Source organism: Equus quagga, chromosome 8 (genome assembly GCF_021613505.1).
Source record: "Equus quagga isolate Etosha38 chromosome 8, UCLA_HA_Equagga_1.0, whole genome shotgun sequence".
Taxonomy (NCBI): Eukaryota; Metazoa; Chordata; class Mammalia; order Perissodactyla; family Equidae; genus Equus; species Equus quagga.
In genome coordinates, this window is record NC_060274.1 from 31,657,507 (window position 1) to 31,683,378 (window position 25,872).

Consider the following 25,872-nt stretch of genomic DNA (forward strand, 5'->3'; position numbering starts at 1 on the left):
ATTAGATTTCAAGTTATATGATGAAGTTTTTTTTTTTTAAATTGGCCCTGAGCTAACATCTGTTGCCAGTCTTCTTTTTTTCTTCTTTTTCTTCTTCCCAAAGCCCCCAGTCCATAGTTGTATATTCTGGTTGTAGGTCCTTCTATTATGCTGTGTGGCACACCACCTCAGCGTGGCTTGATGAGCCACGCTAGGTCCGTGCCCAGGATCCGAACTGGTGAAACCCTGGGCCACTGGAGCAGAGCGCACAAACTTAACCACTCAGCCATGGGGCCAGCCCCTGAAGTTCTGAATTAATGAAACTGGACAACTGAAAACTCAGTAGAATCATTTATTCCTTGGACTTATGGTGTTATTAAAATGCTGACCATATTTCCTGAGTCCTCTTGTTCCTAAGAAAACAAAAATAGAAGACTCAGAAGCCACGAAAACTCAGAGTAATTCCATTTACAAATAAAAATGCTGAATATGTCTGTTGAATAAAATACAAGAGTAGAGATAATAACTTATAACCAACTTTCAATTTTCTACACTAATTAAGGGAGACTTTTGTGGATAATCAAACACAGCAAATAAATTAAAAAAAAATCACTTTAGAATGCACGGTTGTGAGTGAAGTTCCTGTGTCTAGTTTGGAAATTAAATAGGATGGCGCTCATTTTCCACAAGTGTCCTTCCATTCAAAATACTTCCTAGTTCCATTCCATATGACAGTGGCATCCTTTGTTTTGGATGAAACGTTTCAGGCCAGAGCCCTGGGCCTCATTCTTTTCCTGGGGTAGAGAATGTAATTAAACATTTTTTATTTAATATTTATGTAACTGATGATGATGAGATGGGAATCCTAAACTTTCTTTTTTCTTCTCACTTTTCCGTGGCCTTGGATCACGTTAAATAACGGCTCCTTGATTAATAAATCCTCAGAGAGCAAAACTTTTAAACAGATGGAGCTAGATTAGCTGGAGGCTTTCTACCATTATCAAATTTTATTCCAGTGACTTTTTTTTTCTGATTTAGTATTTAGTTAGTACTTTTCGTGCTGTAATATCTTAAATCAAAAATCATCAGGCTGGCGTGCCACCTATACTATTGATAGACATTTGCTTTGTGATAAACGATTCGGAGGAAATATGTTGAGAGAAATTCTATTACTAAGTTTTATACAGAGATTTTCCAACTAGCGTATTGAGCTCAAAGCTTTTCTGTTAGTTCTAGCAGACTGGGGCTCCTCTCCCTCATTCTTTGAGAATCGCTGGGGTTTCCCACTGAGGAAAGAATGAAGCCGCCTCTGGAGTTTCCTGGCTCAGGCATCTTCCTCCTCCCCGCCTCTTCTCTTCCCCACCCGCCTCCCCTTCCCCCAGGCTTCACTCTCCACCCTCTGTCCTCACTTTCTAGTCAGCTGAAAGTTTCAAGGGAATGAAGCGTTTCCATCAAAAGGTAGGAACCTCTGTTTTAAAACGTGTTACTTGTCCTTCAAAATCATGCCACATTATTTAAATATTAGTCACTTAAAAATAAACTTACACTTCACTCTTGAACTTATCCAAAGTTATTGCATGCCCATCATCTTTTAAAACTTCATCCGCAGTACACAGACCCAGGGTTTTTAGGGCTAGGAAAGCCAGAATGAAAAGTCAGAATAAGAAGAAAGGAAAATTTACAAAGTGAGAATTATTTTCAGCTAGAGTGAGTTATGGAATGGTCATGAGCTATGACCTCCGTTGGCAGAAGATACTGACCTTCTTTGTACTGCACAAATGATATGGTGCCTTTCTTCGAGGAGTCCATCATGTCAAACATAGCCGCGATGTTCGAGTGATCCATAAAGAAAGGGAAAGCCACACCTGTTGCTTTGGCAATTCTCAGTTTTTCCAATATAGCTATTAAATACTCTCTTGGTTTTTCTGTAAAAAAAAAAAATAGTTCCAATTTTTTCTGACCTGAAATTAAAATATGTCACAAGTGGAAACAGTCATTTAACAATTATTAAATACCTATGTTCAAGGTACTGTAGTAGGCACTGGGGTTATAGGCCTTGCTTGCAGGAAAGGTAAGACATGGGACAATTAATCGCAGACATAAGTGCTCTACCCCGGGCGCTTGAATAAAAAAGTCCAGCAATTAGACCTGGGCCTTTTTTTTTTAGAGCTTTTCAGGTGATTTTAATTTGCAGACAGTTGAAAACAGAAGGAAAAAAAAGGAACAGCATGATGTAGGAAACAAGGTGGTCGGCTAACAAAGGGATAAAGTATAAATAAAAACAGACTGTCAGATTAATATCGTCTTCCGATTAGGAAGCGTAAGTTAATTTCTAACATACAAGCAGTATTTTGGATAAATAAGCTGTCTTTCATTTAAGCAATGTGAAAAATGAAAAAAATCAAGATCAATCCACTTTCCAGGAATAATGCAGGTCAGTTGTCATGAAAAGAGGACAGAAGTAAAGAGGGAGCAGCTTAGATGGGGAATGCCACACCTACTGTTCCATCATTTTCTTTCAATTTACTCTATACATTTACTCTAGGATTTACTCTATACATTTGTTAAATTATTTTTTTAAAACTTATGTCATTACTGAACATTTCATACATATATATAAGTAGGCAGAAGGGTATAATGAACCCATCACCAACTTCAACTGTTAGAATTTGTGGCCAGTCTTATTTCACCATAATCCCGTGCAGTTCCCCTCTTCCTGTATTATTTTGAAGTAAATCACAGCGATCATATGTCATTAATAAATATTTGCGTGTGTATCTCTAAAAGGTAAGGGTTCCTTTTTCCTTTTTTGTTGAGGTGTAATTGACATGTAACATTGTGTAAGTTTAAGGTGTACAACATGTTGATTTGATACATTTATATGTTGCAATCTGATTGCCATTGTAGTGTTAGCTAATACTTCTATTGTGTCACATAATTATTTCTCTTCTGTGGTGGGAATAATTAAGATCTAGTGTCAGCGAGTTTGATGTTTATATATAATACAGTATTGTCTACAATCACTGTGCTGTGCCTTAGATCTCCAGGACTTATCTACTAGTTGCAAGTTTGTACTCTTAAACATCTCTCCTATTTGCCCCTCTCCAGCCCCTGATAACCATCATTCTACGCTCTGTTTTTACGAGTTTGGCTTTCTTAGATTCCACATATAAGTGAGATCATGCAGTGTTTGTCTTTCTCTGACTTTTCTCTCTTAGCATAATGTCCTCAAGGTTCATCCATATTGTTGCAAATGGCGGGGTTTCCTTTTTTCTCATGGCTGAATAATATTCCCATTGTATATATATCCCATATCTTCTTTATGTATTCATCTGTTGACGGACAATTAGCTTGTTTCCATATCTTGGCTATTGTGAATAATGCTGCAATGAACATGGGAGTCCAGGTATCTCACAATATCTTGTTTCCATTTCCTTTGGATATAGATCCAGAAGTGGAATTGCTAGATCATAGGGTAGTTCTATTTTTAATTTTTTAAGGAACCTCCATACTGTTTTCCATAGTGGCTGCACCAATTTACATTCCCACCAACAGTGCACAGGGTTCCCTTATCTCCACATCCTCGCCAAAGACCCAAGATAAAGATAGTGTTTCTTCCTGAGCATCGACCATACTCTGAAACATAGCATGAAACATTTATATGAAGAAATGGATACATCTGTAGAAGAGCAAAACTATACACTTTTAGGATAAAACAACTAATTTCAAAGAAACTTACTATGCAGCATCAGGCGACGGTCTCGGACGCTAAAGGTTACAAGTCGCCTTTCCTCTGCCATTAGGAGGACTCAGATGGGAACCATTGAGAAGCATGGCCTATGAACTCTGGACGCCAGCCAAACCCTTCTGTAGCTTCTCCACCCCCTTATCTTAGCTCAGTGTTTCCTCACCTGTGGTTTTCCTCCCCCCCTTTTGGAGTTTAAAGATGTTTCAAGGAGTTCACATTGTTACAGGTGGTAGCAGCATCTCAATTTTTTTAATTGATAATTATTTAAATCATTTATGGGATGGAGATTATGTTACTAATGTGTAACTATTCCTAGACTTCAGTCCTTATGCCCTGCTGCTCAGAGAATTTGTCTTTATCTGCTTAGATTCTCTTTTCCCCACCAGACCTTCTACAGGAGAATTCTGTTTTTGTCAGATGGGGTCAAAGTTTTTCGTGTTGAAGGAAAAAAAAGAATCCTCATTACACTAAATTGGCTGACATAATAAAGAGTTTGAGAGAAAAAGGCCAGGAAGGGAGTGGGAGACAAAAAAGTCTACAAATTTAAAAAACCCCACAAGTACCTAGCATAATGAATTTTTAAAAAAACAGACAAATAACAAAAACCCACTTCAAGTCATATAAACATTTAGAACACCAGGGATAAGATAAAAGGACAATCCTAAAAACTTCCAGAAAGAAAAAAACATGTCTTATATACAGATCAAGAATCTGATGATATCAGACTTCTTCAGAGCAACACCGGAAGTTAGAAGACAACGGAGAAATGCTCTCTAAATGCTGAGGGCCATATTTTCCAACCTAGAACAGAGTCCACTCTAGATGTTTGAGTGGAGGAGAAGACACTTCCACACACTTGAGTCCTCAAAATACTTACTGCTCAAAACACACTGTCTGAGGAAGCCACTAGAAGAAGGCGGGAAAACAAGAAAGGGAAATCCAAGTGCCATAAAACAGTCTCTAAGCACAGGAGAGAGGCGAAGATGGTTCTTAGGCTCCCAGTGAGAGGAGTTCCTGAGTAATAACTGTACAGCAGGGCAGTTAAGCGATCAGCTCAGACTGGAGCAGGAAGACAGAGCTAGGGGGCTGGGGTGGTGTTTTCCTGATGAACGTAAATGAACGAGAGGAGATCTATACTGGTGACAAAAAGGGGATATGGACAAATTGGTGATAATTACACAGGAAATTTAAGCAAACGTTTAAAATATAGTATTATTAACTTCAGGGCAAACAAAAAAGGAAATACAATCATTGCGTACTATATGGATTAGCTGTGCATGTTTGCCTAATAATAACAATGTAAATTCTGAATACTGGTCAGAGCAACATTGTGTTCTAACTTTATCGGGAAGACCGGGGTGAGTGGGAGCAGGTGTGTGTGTTTGCGTGCTGTCACTCCATATGGAGGATGGCAAGTTACAATTCTGCATCCTGGGGAGAAGGACATCAAGCCATTTTCACCCTAAGACGGCTTTTTAATTTACGTACCACACCAAAATTACGACATGAATCAAATTTTGTAAGGTGTCAGGGAAAGCTGTCTCCTCAAGAACATCCTGCTGTCTCACCCTATCAATTGTTTTTAACAGATTAAACCCTCTCTGGGGGCAGGGACAACATTGGAAACATCCGTTGCTTGCGAGACGTAAGGATGATTTCCACATTATTCCTTTAGTTCCCATGAGATCGCTACTATGATTATCCCCGTTTTCCAGAAGAGGAGACTGCAGGTCAGGTTCTTGCCCACAGACACACAGTACTAAGGGATGGAGGCAGGAGCCTGGCTGCCGGACCGGAGCCTCTCCCCCCCACCAGGAGCCCTCCACATGCCGAGTCCCGAGGGCCCTGGCGCGTGTCTAACGAAGGGCACAGAGCACACCGGCAGCAGAAGGCTCAGCAGCCGAAGGGGCAGGAGAGAGAGGGTGTGCGTGCGGAGGTGGGGGCATCCCCGAGGGACGCTGGCCCCGCCAAGGAGCGGGCTGGACGGATGGCCGTCCTGGGAATTTCTGGGGACCGCTTGGCAGGCAGGTGGGACAGAAAGCCGAGCGCCAGGGTACACGCTTACCCGGCCGGATGAAGAGGAGGACGCTGGTGAGATACTTTAGCAACTCCATGATCTGATGTTTTTCCAGGTAATTCCTGGCCTCGCGCTCCCGGCTGCCGCCGGCCTCCATCGCTGCGCGTTGCGCCGTTGCTAGGTGACCAGAGCGCGCGGGCCAGGTGCGCCCCCGCCGGCCGTGCCCCGGCCGAGCTCCCCGCGCCCGCCGTGCCCGGTGCGCCCCCACCCGCTGTGCCCTGGCCGAGCTCCCCGCGCCGGTCCCGGCTGGGGGCTGGGCCTGAGTGTGTTTTCCCTTTTCTGTCTCCAGCACCTGGCTCAGAACTTGTCGATCCAATGAATGAGAATGAACTACTAACAGAAGGAGCTTGTGTAGTTCCGGGGGTGTCCGATGGAGAGTCCTAAGCAGCATCTTGGGCGTCAGCGGCCAGCTGCACGGCGCTGGCCGTGGGGCAGGAGCTGGCCCGTGGGCTCTACCGGATTGTGGGTCCTGAAGCGCCTGGGTCCTGAGCCCCAGCATCCCTGTTTGCCTGGAGCTGGTCTCAGGAGACAGAGACCCCCCGTGTCAGTGGTCTTGAGGGAGAGTCACTGAGTAACGTGGGATGCAGGTGGCCAGGAGGGCCTGGACTCAGTCCTCCCAGTACCTGAGAAACTAAACGCTAGGCTGGGACTTCTGTCCACGGGGGCCAGGCTCTGAACCTGTGCCCTTACCCTTCACTGTGGAGTTAGCCCAGAACAGGCACTTTAGGAAGAGGAAGGACAAGTGGCCACGTGACAATATGCTCAGCCTCTTCACCAATACTGTGAGCAAATTAAAACCACCAGAAAATACCATTTTACATCTGCCAGACTGGTGAAAACTACGAAGTAGGACAATATCAAGCGCTGACAAGGATAGAGTGCAACAAAACAGTCAGTGAGATGGGAGCGTAAATTGGAACGTCTCCTTTAGAAAATGGGTTGGAGTTATCTCAGTAATTGACACGTTTCTACACTGTGACCCAGACATTCCACTCCCTGTGTACCAGGACATGTATATGAGAATCTTCACCCAGCGCTCTTCATAACAGAAAACACTGAACACTTCAAGCCCAGATGTCTTCAGGAGTAGAACGGATTTTTAAAAACTGTGTATATTACACCAGATACACAGTGGAATGCTATAAAGCATTGCAACAATGCATTGTAGCTACTTGCAACAATATGCGTGACTCTCAAAAACATTGTCTTAAGAGACTATGTACTGTAGGAATCAATTGATAGAAAGTTAAAAAACATACAGAACTAAGAATATATTGTTGACAGGTTCAAATGTGTGTAGGAAATAGAATAAGAAATGCAAGGGAGGGGCCGGCCTGGTGGCTCAGCGGTTAAGTGCACACGTTCCAGTTCGGTGGCCCGGGGTTCGCTGGTTGGATTCTGGGTGCAGACATGGCACCTCTTGGCAAGCCATGCTGTGGTAGGCATTCCACATATAAAGTAGAGGAAGATGGGCACGGATGTTAGCTCAGGGCCAGTCTTCCTCAGCAAAAAGAGGAGGATTGGCAGCAGTTAGCTCAAGGCTAATCTTCCTCAAAGAAAAAAGAAAAGAAGAAGAAATGCAAGGGAATGATACACACCCAATTCAGCGTAGTGTTTACCTCGCAGGTGGGAGGAAAGGGAGTGGGTTCGTGGAGGAATATCCTGGGAATTCCGAGTGTGACGGTGATGTGCCTTTCTTTACCTGAGCAGTGTATACACGGGTGCTCATGGATTATGATTTATTAACAGTAATTTTTAAGTAACTGAAAGATAGAGGGTTGGAAAGAGGAGCCAGAAAGTCAATATCAGAAAGCTGAACCAAACCGGACGCAGAGGAAGGTAGCCGAGGGGCTGGGGGCATGACGGGGACCGAATCTCCTGACTTCAGGCAGCAGAATCCTTGAAAGAAATTGCACGTGGAATCTCTGTATGCGGAACAGATCTAAGAGAGCACTACATTGGGATTCAGGTAGAATGACAGGGTCCCTTTACTGAAGCTGCTTTAAGTGTACTTTTCGCACAGAGGCGTGGCCGAGTGATCCTAGTGACAGAATTAACTGGAGGCCTGGAGCCCTGGTGCAACTAAGCTGCCAGAGCAGATGCATTACTTCCGGGCCTGTTGACCTGAGGGCCCGTTTGGACCCCTGGTTTCTGGTGGGTTCTTGGGAGAATTTGAAAACTACGTGGGCTGTTATTCTTCAGTGTATTTTGATCCATCTTTTGGGGACTTGCTTTATGTTCCCTGGTGGAAGGGACAGTGAAACACAAAGAGCAAAGCCTAAATTATGTGCCCCCTCTCCACATTATGACCACCTAAATTCTTGACCCATCAGGGTTGACCAAAGATGTGTGATCACTTAGGAAAGTGACTCTGGCTCAGGACAGCAGAGGCCAGACAACGGCAGGGGCACTAGAACGGAGAGGGACCTCCGCAGAGGGGACAATGGCTATGGGCAGCAGAAGAAGAGGACTTGAGTCACAGCAAGCAGAGGGGGCTGCTCGTGGTGTCCTTTGGCTGATTGGCCCAAGGCCAGCATGGCCTGGGAAAAGCAAAGTCAAAAATGTGAGGAACGTCCCTTCGTGGAGGGAGAGCAGACTGCGTGTTGGTGTCCCAAAGACAGTGACTTCTGCCCAGCACTCTAACTCAAGACATTTGGTCCTCTCCTTGGGAACCTCATTTACTTCCTCTCCAGAATTAGCTCCTGAATCAATAGCTCTGCTCTTCGAACCCCAAATGGCACTGAAACCTCGAAAGACACTGAAACTGCAACAATCTAATTTGCTCTCCCTGTGAGTCAGGCTGAGGCGAGCGCATCGGTTGCTGCAGACATCTTCCCGGGTTGCTAATTGCTTTCTGTCCCAACAAGCCTGGGTGCCTTTGTCTGCTCAGGGCTCCCTCTCACCGCAGACCTCGGGCAGCTGTGGCCCCACCGCTCAATTTCCCTGGAAATCGTGCTAAAGAGAAATGTCCAGATGCCACCTAGTGGAGTGAGCTATTCTCTGCTGATGCCGTCTCTTAATAAGCCCGTTTGGGCTTAATTGCTTATCATCATCAATATCATCATCCTAACATCTCTCCTTTGTCTTTGACTCCTTGTCCTCCACCTCCTTATTATTACTAATCCGTTTAGTGGGTGGGAGAGTAACTCCAGGTGGAAGGCATTAATGCGGTGGTCCTCAGCCAGGACTGCACCGTAGGACCACCCGGGGTCCTTTAGAAAGTCCTGAGCCTTGGGTCCCGTGAAACTGAATCTCTTGGGATGGGGCCTGAAGATCTGTAGTTTTATTGGTGTTGTTTTGAACAGCATTGTTGAGGTATAATTAATATTTAGGAAGCCGCACATATTTAAGGCGTGCCCGTTGATAAGTTCAGATGTTTGTAGGTATCCATAAATCACTGCAGTCGAGATAAGGAGCATACCTATCACCCCAGAAGTTTCCCTGTGCCTCTTTCTAGTTCTTCCCTTCACCCGTCCTTAACCCGGCCCTCCATTGCCAGGCAACTACTGACCAGCTGTCTGTAACTCTAGATTAATTTACGTTTTCTAGACTTTTACATAAATGGAGCCATACAGTATGTACTATTTTTTTGATCTGATGTCTTTCACTCAGTATAATTATTTTTTGAGATTCACTCATGTTGTTGCATCTATCAATAGTTCAGTCCTTTTTACTGCTGAGTAAGAATCCGTGGTGTGGATAGACCACAATTCATTTATCCATTCACCCATTGATGGCCAGTTGGGTTGTTTTCAGTTGTTTATGACAACTAAAGCTGCTCAGAACATTCATGTACAGATCCTTGTGTGGACATATGATTTCATTTCTCTTGCATAAATACTTAGGAGTGGGATGACTGGATCATATCGTAGGTGTACATTTAACTTTTTTTTTTTTTTTTTGGTGAGGAAGATTGGCCCTGAACTAACATCCTTTGCCAATCTTCCTCTTTTTGCTTGAGGAAGATTGTCACTGAGCTAACATCTGTACAAATCTCCCTCTATTTTACGTCGGATGCCACCACAGCGTGGCTTGTTGAGCAGTGCTAGGTCCGTGCCTGGGATCTGAACCTGTGAACCCCAGGCCGCCGAAATAGAGCACACTGAACCCAACCACTACGCCACCAGGCCAGCCCCATGTTTAACTTTTTAAGAAACTGCCAAACTGTTTTCCAAAGTGGCTGTACCGTTTTGCATTCCTGAATCAGTAGCTATTAAAGGCTTCCCAGGTAATCCTAGTGGACAGCCGGACCGAGACCCTCGTTGTGGCAATGTGCGGGGGTTGAGCTGAAGGTCCGGGAAATGGTGATCAGGCTGAGTCCCTGCAGTCTAGGAGCTCCCAGCTCGTACCTGGTGTAGCATGTCTCAACCCAGGATGCACACTGGAATCTCCCCGGGAGCCTTTAAAAAATGTAGCGTCTGGCGGCCAGCCTTACGGTGCAGCGGTTATGTTCGTGAGGTCCGCTTCAGTGGCCCGGGGTTCACTGGTTCGGATCCCAGGTGCAGACCTATGTGCCACTTGGCACGCCATGCTGTGGCGGCATCCCACATACAAAATAGAGGAAGGAGGACACAGGTGTTAGCTTAGGGCCAGTCTTCCTCAGCAAAAAGAGGAGGATTGGTGACAGATGTTAGCTCAGGGCTAATCTTCCTAAAAAAAAAATAAAATACAGTGTCTGCCCCTTCACCCCCCTGAGAGTCTGACAGAATTGCTCTAGGGTGGGAGTACAGGGGTTGGGGGCTGCCTCAAGCATCACAACTTTTCCACAGCTTTCTGGGTGGTTCTAGAGCAGGGAGTACCCAACTGTGCTGCTTTGCCAGGACTGTGGGGCGTCCAGAGCCAGGAAACTTTCAACGAGAAAACCGGGCAAGTCCCAGGTCAACTTAACACTTGGTCACTCTATCTGGGGACCACCAGCATGAAGAGCCCGGGCTTTGGTGTCGAGTGGACTCGTCAATCTGCCCGTCAAGCTTGGAGTTACAGCTCAGGGTTGGTGTGTGTTTGGGGCTGGGGAAGTATGAAAAGGAAAGTGGGGGGACATGAGTGGCCAGAACAGACTGTGGGCTGATTCCCTCTGTGCATTTTCTCTTTCAATCAGGGACGATTCAGAGATGTCTCAGCTAGCAGTTTGGTTGCTGTTAAGAAGGAGGCGAGGGGCCGGCCCGGTCGTGCAGTGGTTAAGTGCGCACGTTCCACTTTGGTGGCCCGGGGTTTGCCGGTTCGGATCCCGGGTGCAGACATGGCACCGCTTGGCAAGTCATGCTGTGGTAGGCATCCCACATATAAAGTAGAGGAAGATGGGCACAGATGTTAGCTCAGGGCCAGTCTTCCTCAGCGAAAAGAGGAAGATTGGCAGCAGATGTTAGCTCAGAGCTAATCTTCCTCAAAAAGAAAAAGAAAAAAAAGAAAGAAGGAGGGGAAAAAAATATAAAGTGTAATTTTTCTGAGAAAATATATGGTGAGGCAGTGTCCTGTAGTGGCCTCTGGGGCTGGAGCACGTCACTCTAAAACCCGGTTTTACCACTGCCGGTTAATAACTGTGTGATCTTGGGCAAAACCCTAACTTCTCTGCCTCAGTTTCCTCATGGGTAATTTATCTATCTCACAGGAGATGTCTTGAGGACGAATGAGTTAATATATGTAAAGCTCTTTAAAAAAGGGATGATGGACATGTACCAAGTGCTACATAAGTGTTTGTCATTGTTATCTTAATAGGCTTTTTTTTCCTTGAGGAAGATTAGCCCTGAGCTAACATCTGCTGCCAATCCTCCTTTTTTTGCTGAGGAAGCCTGGCCCTGAGCTAACATCTGTGCCCATCTTCCTCTACTTTATATGTGGGACGCCTGCCACAGCATGGCTTGACAAGTGGTGCCATGTCCACACCCGGGATCAGAACCCGCGAACCCCCAGCCACTAAAGTGGAACGTGTGAACTTAACCACACAGCCACTGGGCCGGCCCCTTAATAGGCTTTTAAAACGAGAGAGGGGGAAATCATGACAAAAATCTAGTCTCTATAACCTGTGTCCACAGGCCCTCCTACTTGCTTTCCTATGGAAAGATTTTTTTGTGTAAGATTTCAGATTTTGTGTTGCAGCTTTAAAAACTCTAGACTCGTGGCTCTGTGTGGCAATGCAGGAGGAACTGAAGGTATATCTACCATACTCTTAATGTTCTTGTGCAGATCGTAAGGGAGACACAAGTCTGGAACCTGATGATTTTATTTCCACCAAGTCGTTTTATTGGCAAGCTGCATTTTTAGGTTTTTAAAGACACAGAACACGGTCTAGTGGCGACACCACGTTAGTCTTTGTGTGAGGGAGGCTGAGACAGAAGCCTGTTTTCGCTTTGCAACTGTGACTTAGGTACACGGGCTTCTGCAGAACTCCAGTCTCAAAAGGTACCTCTCAGTCTTTGTGAAATGGTAACGTTCAATCATCTGAGGTACTACCCCATCCGCTCAGAGGCTGTGTCCAGGGTCTCCTCGTTCTTCATTGACTTCAAAAAGCAAAACTGTTCCGTCCAGCCCTGGTGGCCCAGTGGTGTAGTGGTTAAGCTTTGGCGGCCTGGCGTCAGGTCCCCGGTGCAGACGTACACTGCTCGTGCCCAGGCTGTGGTGGTGACCACATACAAAATAGAGGAAGATTGGCAACAGATGTTAGCTCAGGGCGAATCTTCCACAGCAAAAAAAAAAAAAAAAGCAAAGATGTAAAAACATTTTTAAACACCAATTTAAATCCATTTTGCAAAACATCAATGTGTAGAAAATGTCAAGAGAGTGGCCATAGTAGAAAGAATTTAAAAAGATTGAGATAATGGATCTGGTGCTATGTTATTCCCTTTACAGTACTTCATCAGAATTATTATTTTTAAAAAATTCTAAAATAGTTTAAGGCTCATAAGAGGTTGTGAAAGAGTACAAAGAGTTCCCGTGTCTCCTTCCTTGACTCCTCCCAATGATAATATCTTACATAACCATAAACATTGTCATTGGCAAACTGGGAAATCAACGTTGGTCCAATACCATTAACTCAGGAACAGACCACATTTGGACCTTAGTGGTTTTTACATGAACTCTTTTTTTTCTGTTCCGTTTCATTTTTGAGGCTACTTCTGTATTTCAGAATATCATATTATAAACTGAGCCTAAATCTAGCTCCCGTCACACCAGCTAGGTCTGTTGAAGCTTTAATTAGGCCCATCAAATTGAAACCCAGAACAAAATTTACAAACAACAACCTTCCTTGAGCTTCCAGCTGCTGTGCATGTGGGATGACCTCACATGATCACGGCTTACACAGGCAGCCAGGGACCCTGTGCCAAGAGGCTGCCCCACTTACAGGCTGTGTGATCTTGACCTCTCTAAATCTGGTTTTCTCATCTGTAAAATGGGGGTAATAATTTTACGTATCTCATAGATTTATTGCAAGGGTTAAATTAGAAAAGATGTGAAACACATAATCAATAGCATTATTAGTTTAACAGTATTACTGCTGACCACTGCCGTCACCACCAGTACCACCAGTACCACCACCAGGGGAATCCCTGTCCTTGTAGCCATTTTCTATTTTTTTGAGGAAGATTAAGCCTGAGCTAACATCTGCTGCCAATCCTCCTCTTTTTTGCTGAGGAAGACTGGCCCTGAGCTAACGTCCATGTCCATCTTCCTCTACTTTATATGTGGGATGCTAGCCACAGCATGTAGCAATTTTCTTGATGTTAGAGCAGTGCAGGGATGGCGTGGACCTGGGCATCTACTCTGGGTGCAGGCTGGAAGTCTTTACTCCCCTGACGGTTGGCAGACAGTGGCATTGAAGGATGTGGTCTCTCATGGTTGGGATGGTGGCCAGGCAGCATACAATCCTATCTTCCCTGGGTGAACCTCAGAATGCATTTCCCAAAATAATACTGCTGCATTAATATCAGACTTTCGTGGGGTCTACAGGCTTTTGTGGCTTGTCCTGCAACCTCGTCACCCTTGATATTTCATTTAAATGGAAGAATATATTAGGTTCCAAATGAAACATTAATACAGCCCACAGAGTGGGGATTGCTTGTATAAGAAAAATAGATAATTGCTTATATTCCATTTTTGAAACTGACATCCACTTTGCCCCAATGCCCTTTTGAAGCAGAAATAAGTTTAAAAGAAAAATAAAAAGGGATAAAAAATTGTTGATTTGAATGTTGGTCATTTCCCAGTGACAGCAAAGTTCTCCTTTTTGGCCTTACTAATGGATTAAATTATTTCGTGTAGTTTAACGTGAATTAATATAGAGTTGCTGGGCATCAGCATGTCTGTTGGTGCGCCGGAACTGGCTCGCCCAGGCACACAAGAGTCCACTGTGCTCCCCACCCCCTCTGTGGTCAGTGAGGTCACAATGGCAGCCTGAAATTGGTTGGCCATGGTGGGCATATTAACATCACAGAAACCAGCAGCAAATGCTTCCCCTTGTCACCCCAAAGCGGGGTGTTCAATGTTTACCAGCGCACCACCGACTCCTTCATTTTTTAATTCAACAAACATTTATTGTATGCCAACTGTATGCCTACCGCTGTGTTAGGAACCATACAGCATTGAACTAGATAGCCTTTTGGAACTTTAAGAGGGTCCCTAAAGATAATTTTGAAGTCCATGGAAACGTGAAATATATACACAGTTTTGAGTGAATAAGCCCCCACGTGTCAGTGTAACACGTGGTAATCCACAGCCAGCTTTGCCGGCAAAAAGTCTCCTTGGGAAAGAGCACTGGGATGGCTCTTAAAGCCAACCCCTCGTCCCATTTCTACCACCTCCAGGAAAGTGCGTTCCACAGCTAATCATTGTAATCAGTTATATGTGATCACTTTTAGCTTTTCTCTGGCTCTGGAGCCAGACGTTGTAAGCCTCCAAGCCTAGAGCCAGACTCTGCGCTCTGTAAACACAGATGTGAGACCAGCTGATGGGTCCTGTGTGGCTCATCACTTAGGCTCCTGATATGATACTTACCTATGTTTTAAAAATATCAGAGCAACACGCACGAAGTGTAACAAATTAAAATTCCACCGTTTATGATGAAAAGAGAGACAGTCTCATGCCTCCTCCCCCTTTCGACCCCACCCCAGGGTAGCTCTCCCTGCTGGGCCTGGTGTCCTTGAAGCCTGAGTCTCAGTTTTTCCAGAAAATAACACTTCAGTCCCCTGCGTGGGAACAACAGCCCCCTGGCAGCTTGTGGGAGGTGAAGGTGGCTCTGGGGATCCAACGACCTCACATGAGACTTTCGAACAGCCCTTCCTCATTTTCAACCCATGGCTGCACCCCACCCCCCAAACCCATGGTCCCTACTACTTCTGAGGGATTTGGGGAGAAAATGGGCTTCTCATTAGTATTCCCCTCAAACCACTTTGTACCTTTCTTCTTTCTGCTAAGACAATTATCACTCCAAGTCTGCCATTTACCTTTTGTGTCCGTGGGTAAACTCTTATGTTTCAAAGTGCACAGTGAAATGAGCGAATCTTAAGTATACAACCTGATAAATACTTCGCCAAATGATGATCTTCACTTAACAAGCTCCCAGGTCAAGATACAGAACATTTCCGGCGCCAGAAACCTCCCTTATGCCCCTAAAGGTAACAGCTGTTCTATAAACCTGTCTGTTTGTATTCCCGGCTGTAATTCACCAAGGTTACTTTGAATGCCAATCCATTAATGAAAACGTTGAGCAGTGCTGGGCTCAGCGTGGACCTGGCGGCAACATCCTCCAAGTGCTTGAAGGTGAGTGCCGGCCGGGAGGCGTTCGCTCTGGTTATGTTTGTGTCCTCCAGCAGACTGAGTTAGTCCTCCACTCACTGCTGGGCACCTAGTCCACATCAGAAGGTTCTGAGTTCATTGAGTTGGACAGAACCGAAAGGCTTGTAAAAATTGCAAACAAAAACACACATCTGATTCCATCCGAAAGAAAAGCCCCAGAGTCATGTTTTTCCTCTCCATTTTCTTTGCCCTATTCCAATAATGTGCCAGAGTTGTTACCCTCTCTCCCTGCCAGCCCCCAACGCTGTGTCTGGATTATTCAGGAACATGGGGGAGATTGGGGGGACCGGGGGTGAGTGGTACGACTGGCTAGGAAATCAGAGAGGGCAGTGGAGTGAGTTGAGAGAAAATGGTAGTCCTCACAGAGAAGGCATGAGCTCCTATGTTAAGAGCAGCTCCTACAGTACTTGCTCAGGTTGCAGAGGAAGCAAAGGCTTTGTGATGATGATGTTGCTTTGATTAAAAATCTACTGAAATATTTGGGGCCTGGCCCCATGACCTAGTGGTTAAGTTTGGCGCACTCTGCTTTGGTGGCCTGGGTTCTGTTCCAAGCTTCAGACCAATACCACTTGTCAGCCATGCTGTGGCAGTGTCCCACATACAAAATAGAGGTAGATTGGCACAGATGTTAGCTCAGGGCCAATCTTCCTCAAAAAAAAAAATTACTGAAATATTTGAAGGGGAAACCCAGAAAAGTTCCAAAATTTCTTAAATTGACAACCTTTCCAACGTTAATGCCCTTAGATCAGGTTTGTAATTTGAATTGTCCCATGAAATGCAACCCCTCTGAGCTATTGGCAAGGTTCCCCTGGTGAATCTGTGATGACTCAGGCTCGTGTGGGTCTGATGTGGTTTTTGAGGCATTCAGCTTTTTCGCACCTTCTTCAATTACTTTTCTGGTTGAATGGCTCATGAAGGTGTAATAAATAGAAAATAAACGTATTCAAATACATTCCTGGGAACCTTGCTCGGAAAAATGGATACCTACAACCTGCTGTTCTGGAACAGCCCCAATCGGTTCAGAAAGCAAGAAATAATCCATTAGGCAAGTAGTCATTGCCTAATAGGAAAAATCAAAAGGGAGAAAAACATTAAGTAGAATAAAGTAAATTCCGGAGACCTGAGTCAATCAACTAGGAGACACGGAATTTTAAAATACCTTTACGGAAACGTGCACAGTGGCTGAGGGAGAAGAGTCTGCAGGTGGAGTTTATTTCTCCAGGAGGCAGAGAGAGACAACGGGAAGAGCGTTAGATGGAAAGAACAGGCTTGCCCATCAGCCAGCTGTGCAGTCTTTGTCCCTCATTTGACCTCTCTGTGTCTCAGTTTCCTTACCTGTAGAAGAGGGTCTTTAAGATCTCTTCTGGTTTCCACATTGATTCTCCAAGCCTATGACTGGTTTTGGAGTCTTCTCAGAGTTCCAGGTTTGGAAAACCCAGAATGTATAGGCTCCTTTCAAAAGGGACTTAGAAGTCACCTAGCCCAGTGCACAGTGATGGGCAGCCAGTCACAGCCGATGGATAAATGATGTCTTTGGTGCCCGAAGCACCACACTGAGGTTTTGTGACTGTGGATAATCCCATCGTCCAAACCATTGTGCTTACTATGCGCCAACCTTCAGATCTGCTTCCTCTGGTTTTCTTTTGTGCACAACAGCGAAAATATTCACTTGGGCCTGAGGCAAAATGAAAAGAAATATGCCTCGGTTGGCCTGAGAGCCTGGGCTCCGAGCGGCCTCTCTCTGCCCTGTCTGCGCTCACAGGGCCCTCTGAGACTCTCTTCTCCTGCCAGGACCTTGCTTGGATGGCTAATTGCAAATGCGCTCTCGACACTGTGTGGTGGTCCAGTTTCCTTCTTTACAAGGATTCTTTCTCGACTCTTCTCCAACTCCTCCCAAACTCTCACACACGCTCACCTCACCCCAGGGTCCCTGCGAAAGCGGGAGCCATCCGATGGGAATTCCGTCGTCTTCCCAGCAGCAAATCTACAAGCTGATTTCTTCCCCATTTCCCTGGAGGAAGTGTCCATCTTCCTACTGTCAAATTAATTAAACAAGGAGGCTGTTAGACTGAGGTGGCTGTGATGCCCTGGCAGCCTCCTGAAGCACACCGAAATCTAGGCTTGTAAATACCTCGAAGAAACGAAATTGAAATGCTGGGGACAACCACTCACAAATGGCCCACGAGGCTTTAAGCTGCAGCCAATCAAGAATTCCCTTACTTCACCTCGGCCTTTTCTCTGTAAAGCTCTCCCCAAACTCCTATCCAGCGGGTGCTGCTAACCGCTTCCGGTTTGGCACTGCCTGATTCAAATCCATTTTTGCTCAAATAAACTCTCAGAACTTTTAGTATGCCTCAGTTTATCTTTTAGCCCTACAAAGGCCAATGCCTCCACGTGTGTTCGGGCTCACCTCCCTCTTGCCTTCTCAAGGACTTCTTTGTTTTCATCACCCCTCTCTCCCGCTTCTTCAACCTTTCCCTCCCCTGTGGTCCCAGTCTCACCAGCACATGAATTAGAATCTGGTCTCTTCTCTCTAAAAAAACAGAAGAAACCACATCGAAACACTCCTTGTGCCTTCTAACCTCCTTAAGATTGGTCTATGAACTGAATTTCATCCTTCAAACGGCTCCCGTCTGGCCTTGCCCCCTGCCACCTCATCACACCTCCTCTGCTGAGCTCACTGTAGTGGATTGAGTAGTGACACCCCCCCCCCCAACCCCCCACAATGATGTCCAAGTCCTAATGCCTAGAACCTGTAAGTGTGAATTTATTGGGGTAAAAATGTAATTAAGTTAAGGATCTTGAGATGAGATCATCCAAGATTAAAGTGGGCCCTGAGTCCAGTGACAGATGCCCTTATAAGGGGAAAGTCGCAGGAGATTTGAAACACAGGAGAGAAGCCCATGTGAAGATGGAGGAAGAGATGAGAGTGGTGCGTCCATAAGCCGAGGAACGCCAAGGATTGCTAGCAGTCCTTAGAGACTAGAGAAGCAAGGAAAGATCCCCCCCCCAGAGCCTTCGGAGAGAATGTAGCCATGCTTGATTCTGGACTTCTGCTCTGAGAACACTGAGAGAATGAATTCATGTTGTTTTAAGCCACCAAGTTGCGGAAACGTGTCATGGTCACCCTAGGAAACAGTCACCAGTGGCCATGTGGCACAATCCCAGACACGATGCCCTCTCCACCTTCCATTTGTTGCCGTGTTTGACTTAGTTGACTGTTCCTCCCTTGAAGCATCTCACAGGCTGGCTTCCAGGGAACCACTTTCTGTTGGGTTCTCTCTGTTCCTTGTGAATGCTTCGTCTTAGGGTTCTTTACTAGCTTTCTGCTTCCACCTAACCTCTAAATGTCTGCTCTTCTCTCTCTACATTCTCTCAAGTAATCAGATCCATACCTGTGGCTCTAAATATCATCCATGGACTAAAGATTCCCAAATTGATGCCTCCAACTGACACCTGCCGCTCTCTTCAGTCCTGTGTGTACCATGCCTTCTCGACGTAGCAGCTTAGGCGTTTCACGGTAATCTCACACACGAGCAAACACGCATTCACAAAACAGAACCTCTGATCTTCATGAAACACTCCTCCTGCCCGCCCCCTAAAAAAAAAACCTCCTCTAGGTTTCCACATCTAAAGAAACGGCATCTCCACACAATACAATTGCTTCACCAGAAGCTTGGGTGTCCTTCTCTCCCTTATCTCACGTGCAATTCCTAAGCAAGCCGTGTCAGTTTAGTACGTAACTATATCTTGAATCCATTCATTTCTCTTTATATCTACCATCATCATCCTGGGGCCACATGGACATTACGTCTCCCTTGGTCTCTTGCAATAGCTTCCAACTAACTGATTCTGCACATGGCAGCTGGAGGAATCTTGTAACAGACCCAATCATGCCATGCTCCTATTCCAAGCCCTTCAAAGGACTCCCACTGAATTGAGCACAGAATCCAAACTCTGTAAGGCCTTTTGTGACCTTGCGTGCCTTCCGTCCCTCTCTCTCCTTCTGCTCTGTCCACAATGGATCTTAGTGGCATCTCCAAGTGGCATCTTAGTGGCATCTCCAAGAGCTTACTAAGCCTCTCCTACCTTGGACCATCTCTGCCTGGGATGGTGTCCCTTGCACTCTGTGCCTTCAGTTCACTTCCTCAGAGGAAACTCTGTGACAGCACCCCCTTCACCCATTTTATGTCCGTTTCTCCTGTTATTATCTCTGTCACAGAACTCAATTCTTTCCACCATAGCATTTGTCACCATCTGTAATTACACATTTGATTGTGTTTATTTCTTTACTGTCTCCCCCACGGGGTTGCTTCCAGAAAGCAGCTGGGACTGTGTCTGTTTCTCGTCACTGAGCGCCTAGCTCAGGGGCAGCCACATGTAAATACTCGTGGAATGAATTCACTCTCTTCCCTTCTACACCTCAGACCAGTGTTCTAGAACGCAGGCTCGTCTGCTGAGACTACTTTCACCCAAAAGAAGAAAAAAATAATGAAAATCTACATTTTATGAAAAACACGAAGACTTTGTTTTACAAACATATAAATTATTTTATTTACAAAGCCATGTTACAAAAAAAAAAAAAAAAAAAGGAAAAAAAAAAAAAATACAATCGCTCACCAGAGAATGTCTCCAGGCCTGGTGCTGAACCACGGCAGTATCGATAGACATGTTTGTTCTTTCCTCTTTAAAACTGTAAGCCATAGAATTTACTATTTACACCCACTTGAGACATTGATTCTGCTTACAATATCACAGGCATGGAATGAATTCTATCTGATAGTGCTAACACATAAAGGTGCCGGACAAAGGGAAATACTTAGTGTTACAAAATATGGATCATAGAAAAGAAACCCACTCCACAAGTGTGGTTGTTTGTTTCGAATGTTTGGACATGCTTTCTTCAAAATTCTTCTGGAAAAGGTTCTAAAATTGGTAGTAGAAAGGACAAATGAACAGGTGCAAATTCTCGTCTGTGCAACAACAGTTATTTAATATACCCCATGACCGACCAGCTACGTCAAACCCACCGAGTTTTTCTTAAAGTGCCATGGGCCAACAGCATAACAAAATATAAGGTGTAAATAGAAAATTTCTTTTTTTCCTTTTTTTAAAACGAGAGTTCACTGAGAATCAGCAATAATAGAATATGCTGTATAAACTATTCTCTACAAAGGTTGATCAGCGTTATTTACAATTGGTACATTGATACAAAAGAAGGCATACAAGTTATCCAGGTCGCTTTTTTATGGCTGACAGGTCTACACATTGCGTGATGCTGAACCACCAGGGCTTTCGAGCCTCTCCGGCTGGCGACAAGTCACGAGATCTTCAGGCAAATGGGGGTGTGTGCAGTCAAGGGGCTGGGAGAGAGGGCTGAGCAGGCTGTGCGGGACAGAAGAACCCAAAGGGCATCACCCTAAAAACGCTTTACAGGCTGGTCCAGTCGGACTCCGCGAAAACAAACCCAAAGAAAACCTTTGATTGGCGTTCATTTTTCAAGCTGTGAGTTTGCAATACGTCATATTTCTAAACCTGTGGTTGATGGTAAAGGAAGAGACACTGTGGGTTTTCCCTTTTTGCTATTTTCCAGAAACGTCCTCACCCTGGTCAGAGGCAGTCTTGCACCAAGTAAGCAACATTCGGTGGAGGAGTCTTTTATTCCAGCTTGCAATTCAAGATGTAGGGAGCGCACATGTTTAACCCATGAATTGCTCCTTTAGTCCCCGTCGAGACATTATTTCTCAGAAGCAGCCACTTAATCTCTCAACCTGTATTTTTTCCCTCTTTGAGTGTAAGAGTTTATAAATCAGAGGGTTGTTTTGTTGCTGAGACTTTTTTCTTTTGTTTCTACTCCTGCAAGTTTTACAACTCAAAATAAATTAGGAAAAAACAACGGACTTCGAAAACCGAACGAGACAAAAATTGTGCAAAAATAACAAAGATATGTACATACTTTTCAGTCTGAAGAAATGTACAATAAAAACATAATTCAAAGAACATTTTAAAAATATAAACACTGCTTCAACTTTCCTAAGTTTCATATTGTTTCTGAAACTATTCTGGTCAGTTAGCTCTGTAATATAGTAAAACATAAATTATTACAAAATTAACACTATAAAAATTTACTTTAAGAATATCTTCTAAACTTTTTTTCAAAGGGTCTAACCTTGTTTATAATTTCTTAAACATTTATAAGTCTTAAAATCTGCCTTAACCTTTTTTTTAAAAAAAGAAAACGTAAGAATCTTCCCTTCAATTTGCAGTCTCTTTTTCCCAAGACGTAAATAAACCAGCATATAAGTGCACTTTTAACACTGTGGAAATAAAAATGAAATCATCTGAACTAATGTCCTGGTACCTAACAGCGACTCCTGATTTTTTTAAAAAAAATCTTCATTTTATATTAAAAATTTTAGTATCCTATAAGAAACATGGTCAGTGCAACTCCATTGATGCAATTCACTCCGTCGGCCTCCCGTCTTTGCAAAATCCAATCGTGTGGCGAAACTTAACAGTAGTCTGATCTTTGGGTTGTGGGGGATGGGAAAGAAAAGGAAAACTTCAGGATGGGGATGAGAGTTTGTGTCCGGCTGCAAAACCGGCATTCATTTCCGGTTTAGGGATGAAGCAAAACCACCGATGCCCCTGCCGTTGCATCGGATGCAGAATTACGTGCTTCATAGCGCAGCACCTCTATTTCATATTGTGATTTCCTCTCCTGATTGATTCCCTATCCGAGCTCACGGTATTGCTTTCCGTCAAAACTCCAGTGTGGATGCTTTCAGAGCTGCAGGCCCCCAGCTCCTCTCTTTGGGCTCTTCCCCACTCAGCGATGGCTTGGCCTCACCACTCCCTCCAGGGGTGACTGCACCTGAGCCGGGGCCTCTGCTGACCCAGCACAAGCTGATCTATGGAGGTGCTGATGCCGTGGGCCCTGTGGTCCCGGGCACGGAGGTGGGTGGGCGATGCTAGTATTTGTCCTCACCAGCAGTCTGACACTTAACCCCCGGTGGAAGCTTTCCCCCAGAACCTTCCTTCCTTCCCTGCTTTTTCTCCTCTCGCCTAGCCCGGGAGGGCACCCTGAGAACTCCCACAGCTGTGGGCACCGGGCCTCTTCCTGAGTGGCCTCCTGGGGTCTCGTGCCCTGGGTTTCCCCTGGGATTCCTCCCTCTCTGGCTCGTCCAGCTTGGGGTCCTTGTGCACAGCTCCCTGGAAGGGATTTTGCAGCATGGATTTCCAACAAGCTCAGATTACCACAGTCACCCAGTTCCCACATCTTCTAAGGGATGTCTTCCCCTACCCTCATCTCTGCTTCCTGCCACCTCCTCCCAGGCCCGTTGCAGCCCCTGTCCCTGACCCAGTATATCCTCTCTGAGCTGCACAGCTGGACAGTGGTATTGGGTCAACCTCATCAATAAACGGCTGCTGTTCTCAATTTTCCCCATAGCATCTGGCTTCCGCCAGCTGCACCACAGACCTGCTGAGGGCATTCGGTCCACCCTCCAGCTCTGTGCTGTGGGCTCCCCAGACACGGGCTCCTCCCAGCAAATCCCCTCCCCCCAGCACACTGTCCATCAGGGAGCCTGTGAGAGCCAGCTCCTTCTCATGGCCAGTGGGGACCCAGTGGGTGCCAGGTCAGAGAGGATGGAAAAGATGGGCGGGAGACGACAAGGAAAGGGCGCTGCGTGTGCTGAAGTTGAAGTTTCAGACGATGCCAACAGGGACTGACATTCTGCAGGGTCCGCTTGCGGGCCAGAGCGCCCGGAAGGTGCAGCGGGAGGATGGGAAGCCAGAGGAGTGACCTGACCTTGGAAGAATGTGTACACGTGGCAAATGAAAGACAACGGAAACCAAACACTGGTATAGTTTTCTGTAAATCTCAATTTCACGTTCTTTTGCCTTTTTCTTTTTCTTCAAAACTAAAAATTGGTCAATTAAAAAGAGAAGAAAGGCAGAGCCACAGGAAAGAGACTCTTCCCCCTGCCCGCTCCCCCCGCCTCTCCCTCGGCCTCCCAGGGTGGGAGCGGGTGGCCAGGCATTGGTTTGGAAGTGGCTTCATTGTCTTGTTATGGAAGAGTCCTTATCCTGCCCGTTCTGTTTGTGGTCTTCTAGGAAAGAAAAGAAAAGATGTTTCAAAATCACACATTCGCGATTACCCGCGAGAATTCAAGAACGGAGGCCGTTTTCTCATCTCTAGTAAAAAGGATGCTACCCCACCTCCTGCATTCGGAAAGGGCAGCTGTAATGAGCAAATGAGGATGGATGTGAAGGGCTCCGTAAGTGTAAGGTGGCCACGAAGATCCCGGCTGCCGAGGAGCACGCAGGGATGAATCTCGTGGACATTCACGGGGTTCCTTTCCAGGAGAGGGGACTGGAATAATTCCTCTGTCTTTGTTTTTTCTCTCAAGTGGCTCGCGTTTTCCTGCCTAACCTGTAGACGGCACGGAGAATGATCTAAGGGAGAGGTGCCGTGCCGGGTTAAACGGTGCTTCGCAGACAGAGGTCTTGGGTTCAAGTTACTTAGCCTCTTAGCCCAGTCGCTTCATCTACAAAATAAGGATAATCATTCTGTCCCTCACAGGGTTGTTAAAAGGTTTCAACATATGCAACGTATGTCAAGGGCTTAGCATAGCACCTGCCCCGCTAACGATGAGACGGGGCTCAACAAGCGGTAGCTGTGGTTATTATGATTACGTTTGTTAAGGCGGACCGCCAGCATCCGGTGCCTGGAGCCATGGGCGAAGGCAGCAGTGCCTGGTAAGGGGGCCGTGTGGTCTCCGGGTGCAGGCAGCCCCTGTGCAGGAGGCCTGCCAGAAACAGGTGACTGACAGAGCATGGACAAGACCCTCTGCCTACGCCCCCCGCCCCCAGGGGATCGCCTGCAGGTGCTCAGGCACAAAAAGGGTCATAGTGACTCAAAATGGTGGAGACACCGTCCTGGCTGAGGATACAAAACTGTTTCCTTATAATCTTCACCCAAACTCTACCCAAGATTTGTAGGGAAACCCCAAAGGCCAAAATGCAGATGAACACATTGCAATTTGGTATCTACACAGGCACATCTAAGACCACAGGACAGCCATATAGGTATTTTTTCCAATTGTGTATAAGACACACAACCCGGTCCTCCAGCTCTGGACACACACACTGCACTGGAGAGAGTCATCGATACACTGACTACTCTCGCACCCCAAGTTTACAAAAACCCCTAAATCTGACCTGAAGATTCCCACCATGCAACCACATCCTGAACGGCAGCTACAGCCCATGAGAGGCCGGGAGAGCGCTGATTGCCATCTACCAGTTGACCGCATCTCATTTAATTTTCACAATAACCTTAAGAAGTATACACCGATTTTGCCATTTAATAGAAGAAAAAATCTGAGACTCAGAGAAGTAATTTGCCTAATATCACACAGCTGCTAATAATAATAGGTAATATTTGTGTGTGTGTTACATGTTGGGCATTTTCTAGAGGCTTTATGTGAATAAATTACTTTAATCCTCACAAAGGCCATAGGAGGTCAGGGCCATTATGATCCTCATCTTATAGGTGAGGAAACTGAAGCACAGAGAAGTTAAGTAACTTGCCCAAGGGCACACAGTTAAATAACTAGCAGGCCTAGCTTTGGAAGCCAGGCCGCCATGCTCTTGACTGGAGATGAGACTGGAAGCAGGGCCCGCCCCAACGCCCACCATCTTTCCGCCCTGCTGATGGCCCTATGTGCGTTTGCCCCTAGTAACTTACCTGTCGGCTGTGTCCTGGGCTGGATATGCTTGAAGGACTGGATTGCGACAGAGCTAGGCTGCTATTTTTCCCAACCTGAAAGACACCAGCAAAACCTGATTCAGACTCACACACCAGCTTGGGGAAGATCCCCCGACACCAAGTGTCGCCCCGGGAAAGGAGATGCTCTGTGTGACAACATGCCCGCTCTGCTCACAGTGGCTTGGAGCTCGCGCTTCCCTCTTCAACATCAGAGAGAATGAAGAGGTTTCAGGGGCTACCTTGATGATGCCCTCTCCTCCCAGAGGGGAGGCGGAAGGGACGGGAATTCAATCTGCTGCCCCGTGCAGACATGGCAGCTTCAGGGCTGAGGACCAAGGCGTCCTGCGAGAGGCCTGGCCTCTCCTGGATTCACTTAACCAAGTGGAGGCCCAGCTTTCCCATCCAGGGCCGAGGGTCACACAGACTCATCTGCCTCCCAGCTCACTCCCAGACCCACCTTGTCTCTAGCCCAGACTCCCTCGGACCAGCTGGGGAGAAATGCCGGGC

General features: G+C 45.9%; 2 protein-coding genes across 17 annotated transcripts in view; both read right to left on the reverse strand.

Moving 5' to 3' along the window:
* Positions 1-160: 160 nt before the first annotated feature.
* On the reverse strand, positions 161-5,902 carry EFCAB10 (EF-hand calcium binding domain 10). Of its 2 annotated transcripts, none has more exons than XM_046669815.1 (4): positions 5,793-5,902; positions 1,740-1,904; positions 1,525-1,612; positions 161-392 (listed from the first exon to the last, which is right to left on the reverse strand). In XM_046669815.1, exons 1-4 carry the CDS (start codon positions 5,899-5,901, stop codon positions 356-358), a joined length of 399 nt encoding a protein of 132 aa, XP_046525771.1. In that variant the 5' UTR covers position 5,902; the 3' UTR covers positions 161-355. The 2 variants fall into 2 exon arrangements, with proteins under 2 accessions (XP_046525771.1, XP_046525772.1); XM_046669816.1 differs by having other exon boundaries at positions 161-773.
* A 14,279-nt stretch (positions 5,903-20,181) lies between these two features.
* Positions 20,182-25,872, reverse strand: part of ATXN7L1 (ataxin 7 like 1) — a 221,582-nt gene continuing 215,891 nt past the window's right edge. For 13 of the 15 annotated variants that reach the window (XM_046670758.1, XM_046670755.1, XM_046670760.1 and 10 more), the window contains 2 exons: positions 25,345-25,419; positions 20,182-23,704 (listed from right to left, as the gene is read on the reverse strand). In XM_046670758.1, the coding sequence (XP_046526714.1) occupies positions 23,663-23,704; positions 25,345-25,419 (117 nt within the window). In that variant the 3' untranslated portion in view covers positions 20,182-23,662. The remainder of the gene's footprint in view (positions 23,705-25,344; positions 25,420-25,872) is intronic. The other 2 variants (XM_046670759.1, XM_046670756.1) reach the window with 1 other exon arrangement.

Bases quoted from the DNA above. Each gene is read 5' to 3' on its own strand.
- EFCAB10 (XM_046669815.1), bottom strand. From the start codon at position 5,901: ATGGAGGCCGGCGGCAGCCGGGAGCGCGAGGCCAGGAATTACCTGGAA. The intron at 1,905-5,792 runs GTAAGCGTGTAC...TTTTTTTTACAG, and splicing joins CCTCCTCTTCATCCGGCCGG to AAAAACCAAGAGAGTATTTA. The intron at 393-1,524 runs GTAAGTTTATTT...TTGTTTTCTTAG, and splicing joins GATAAGTTCAAGAGTGAAGT to GAACAAGAGGACTCAGGAAA.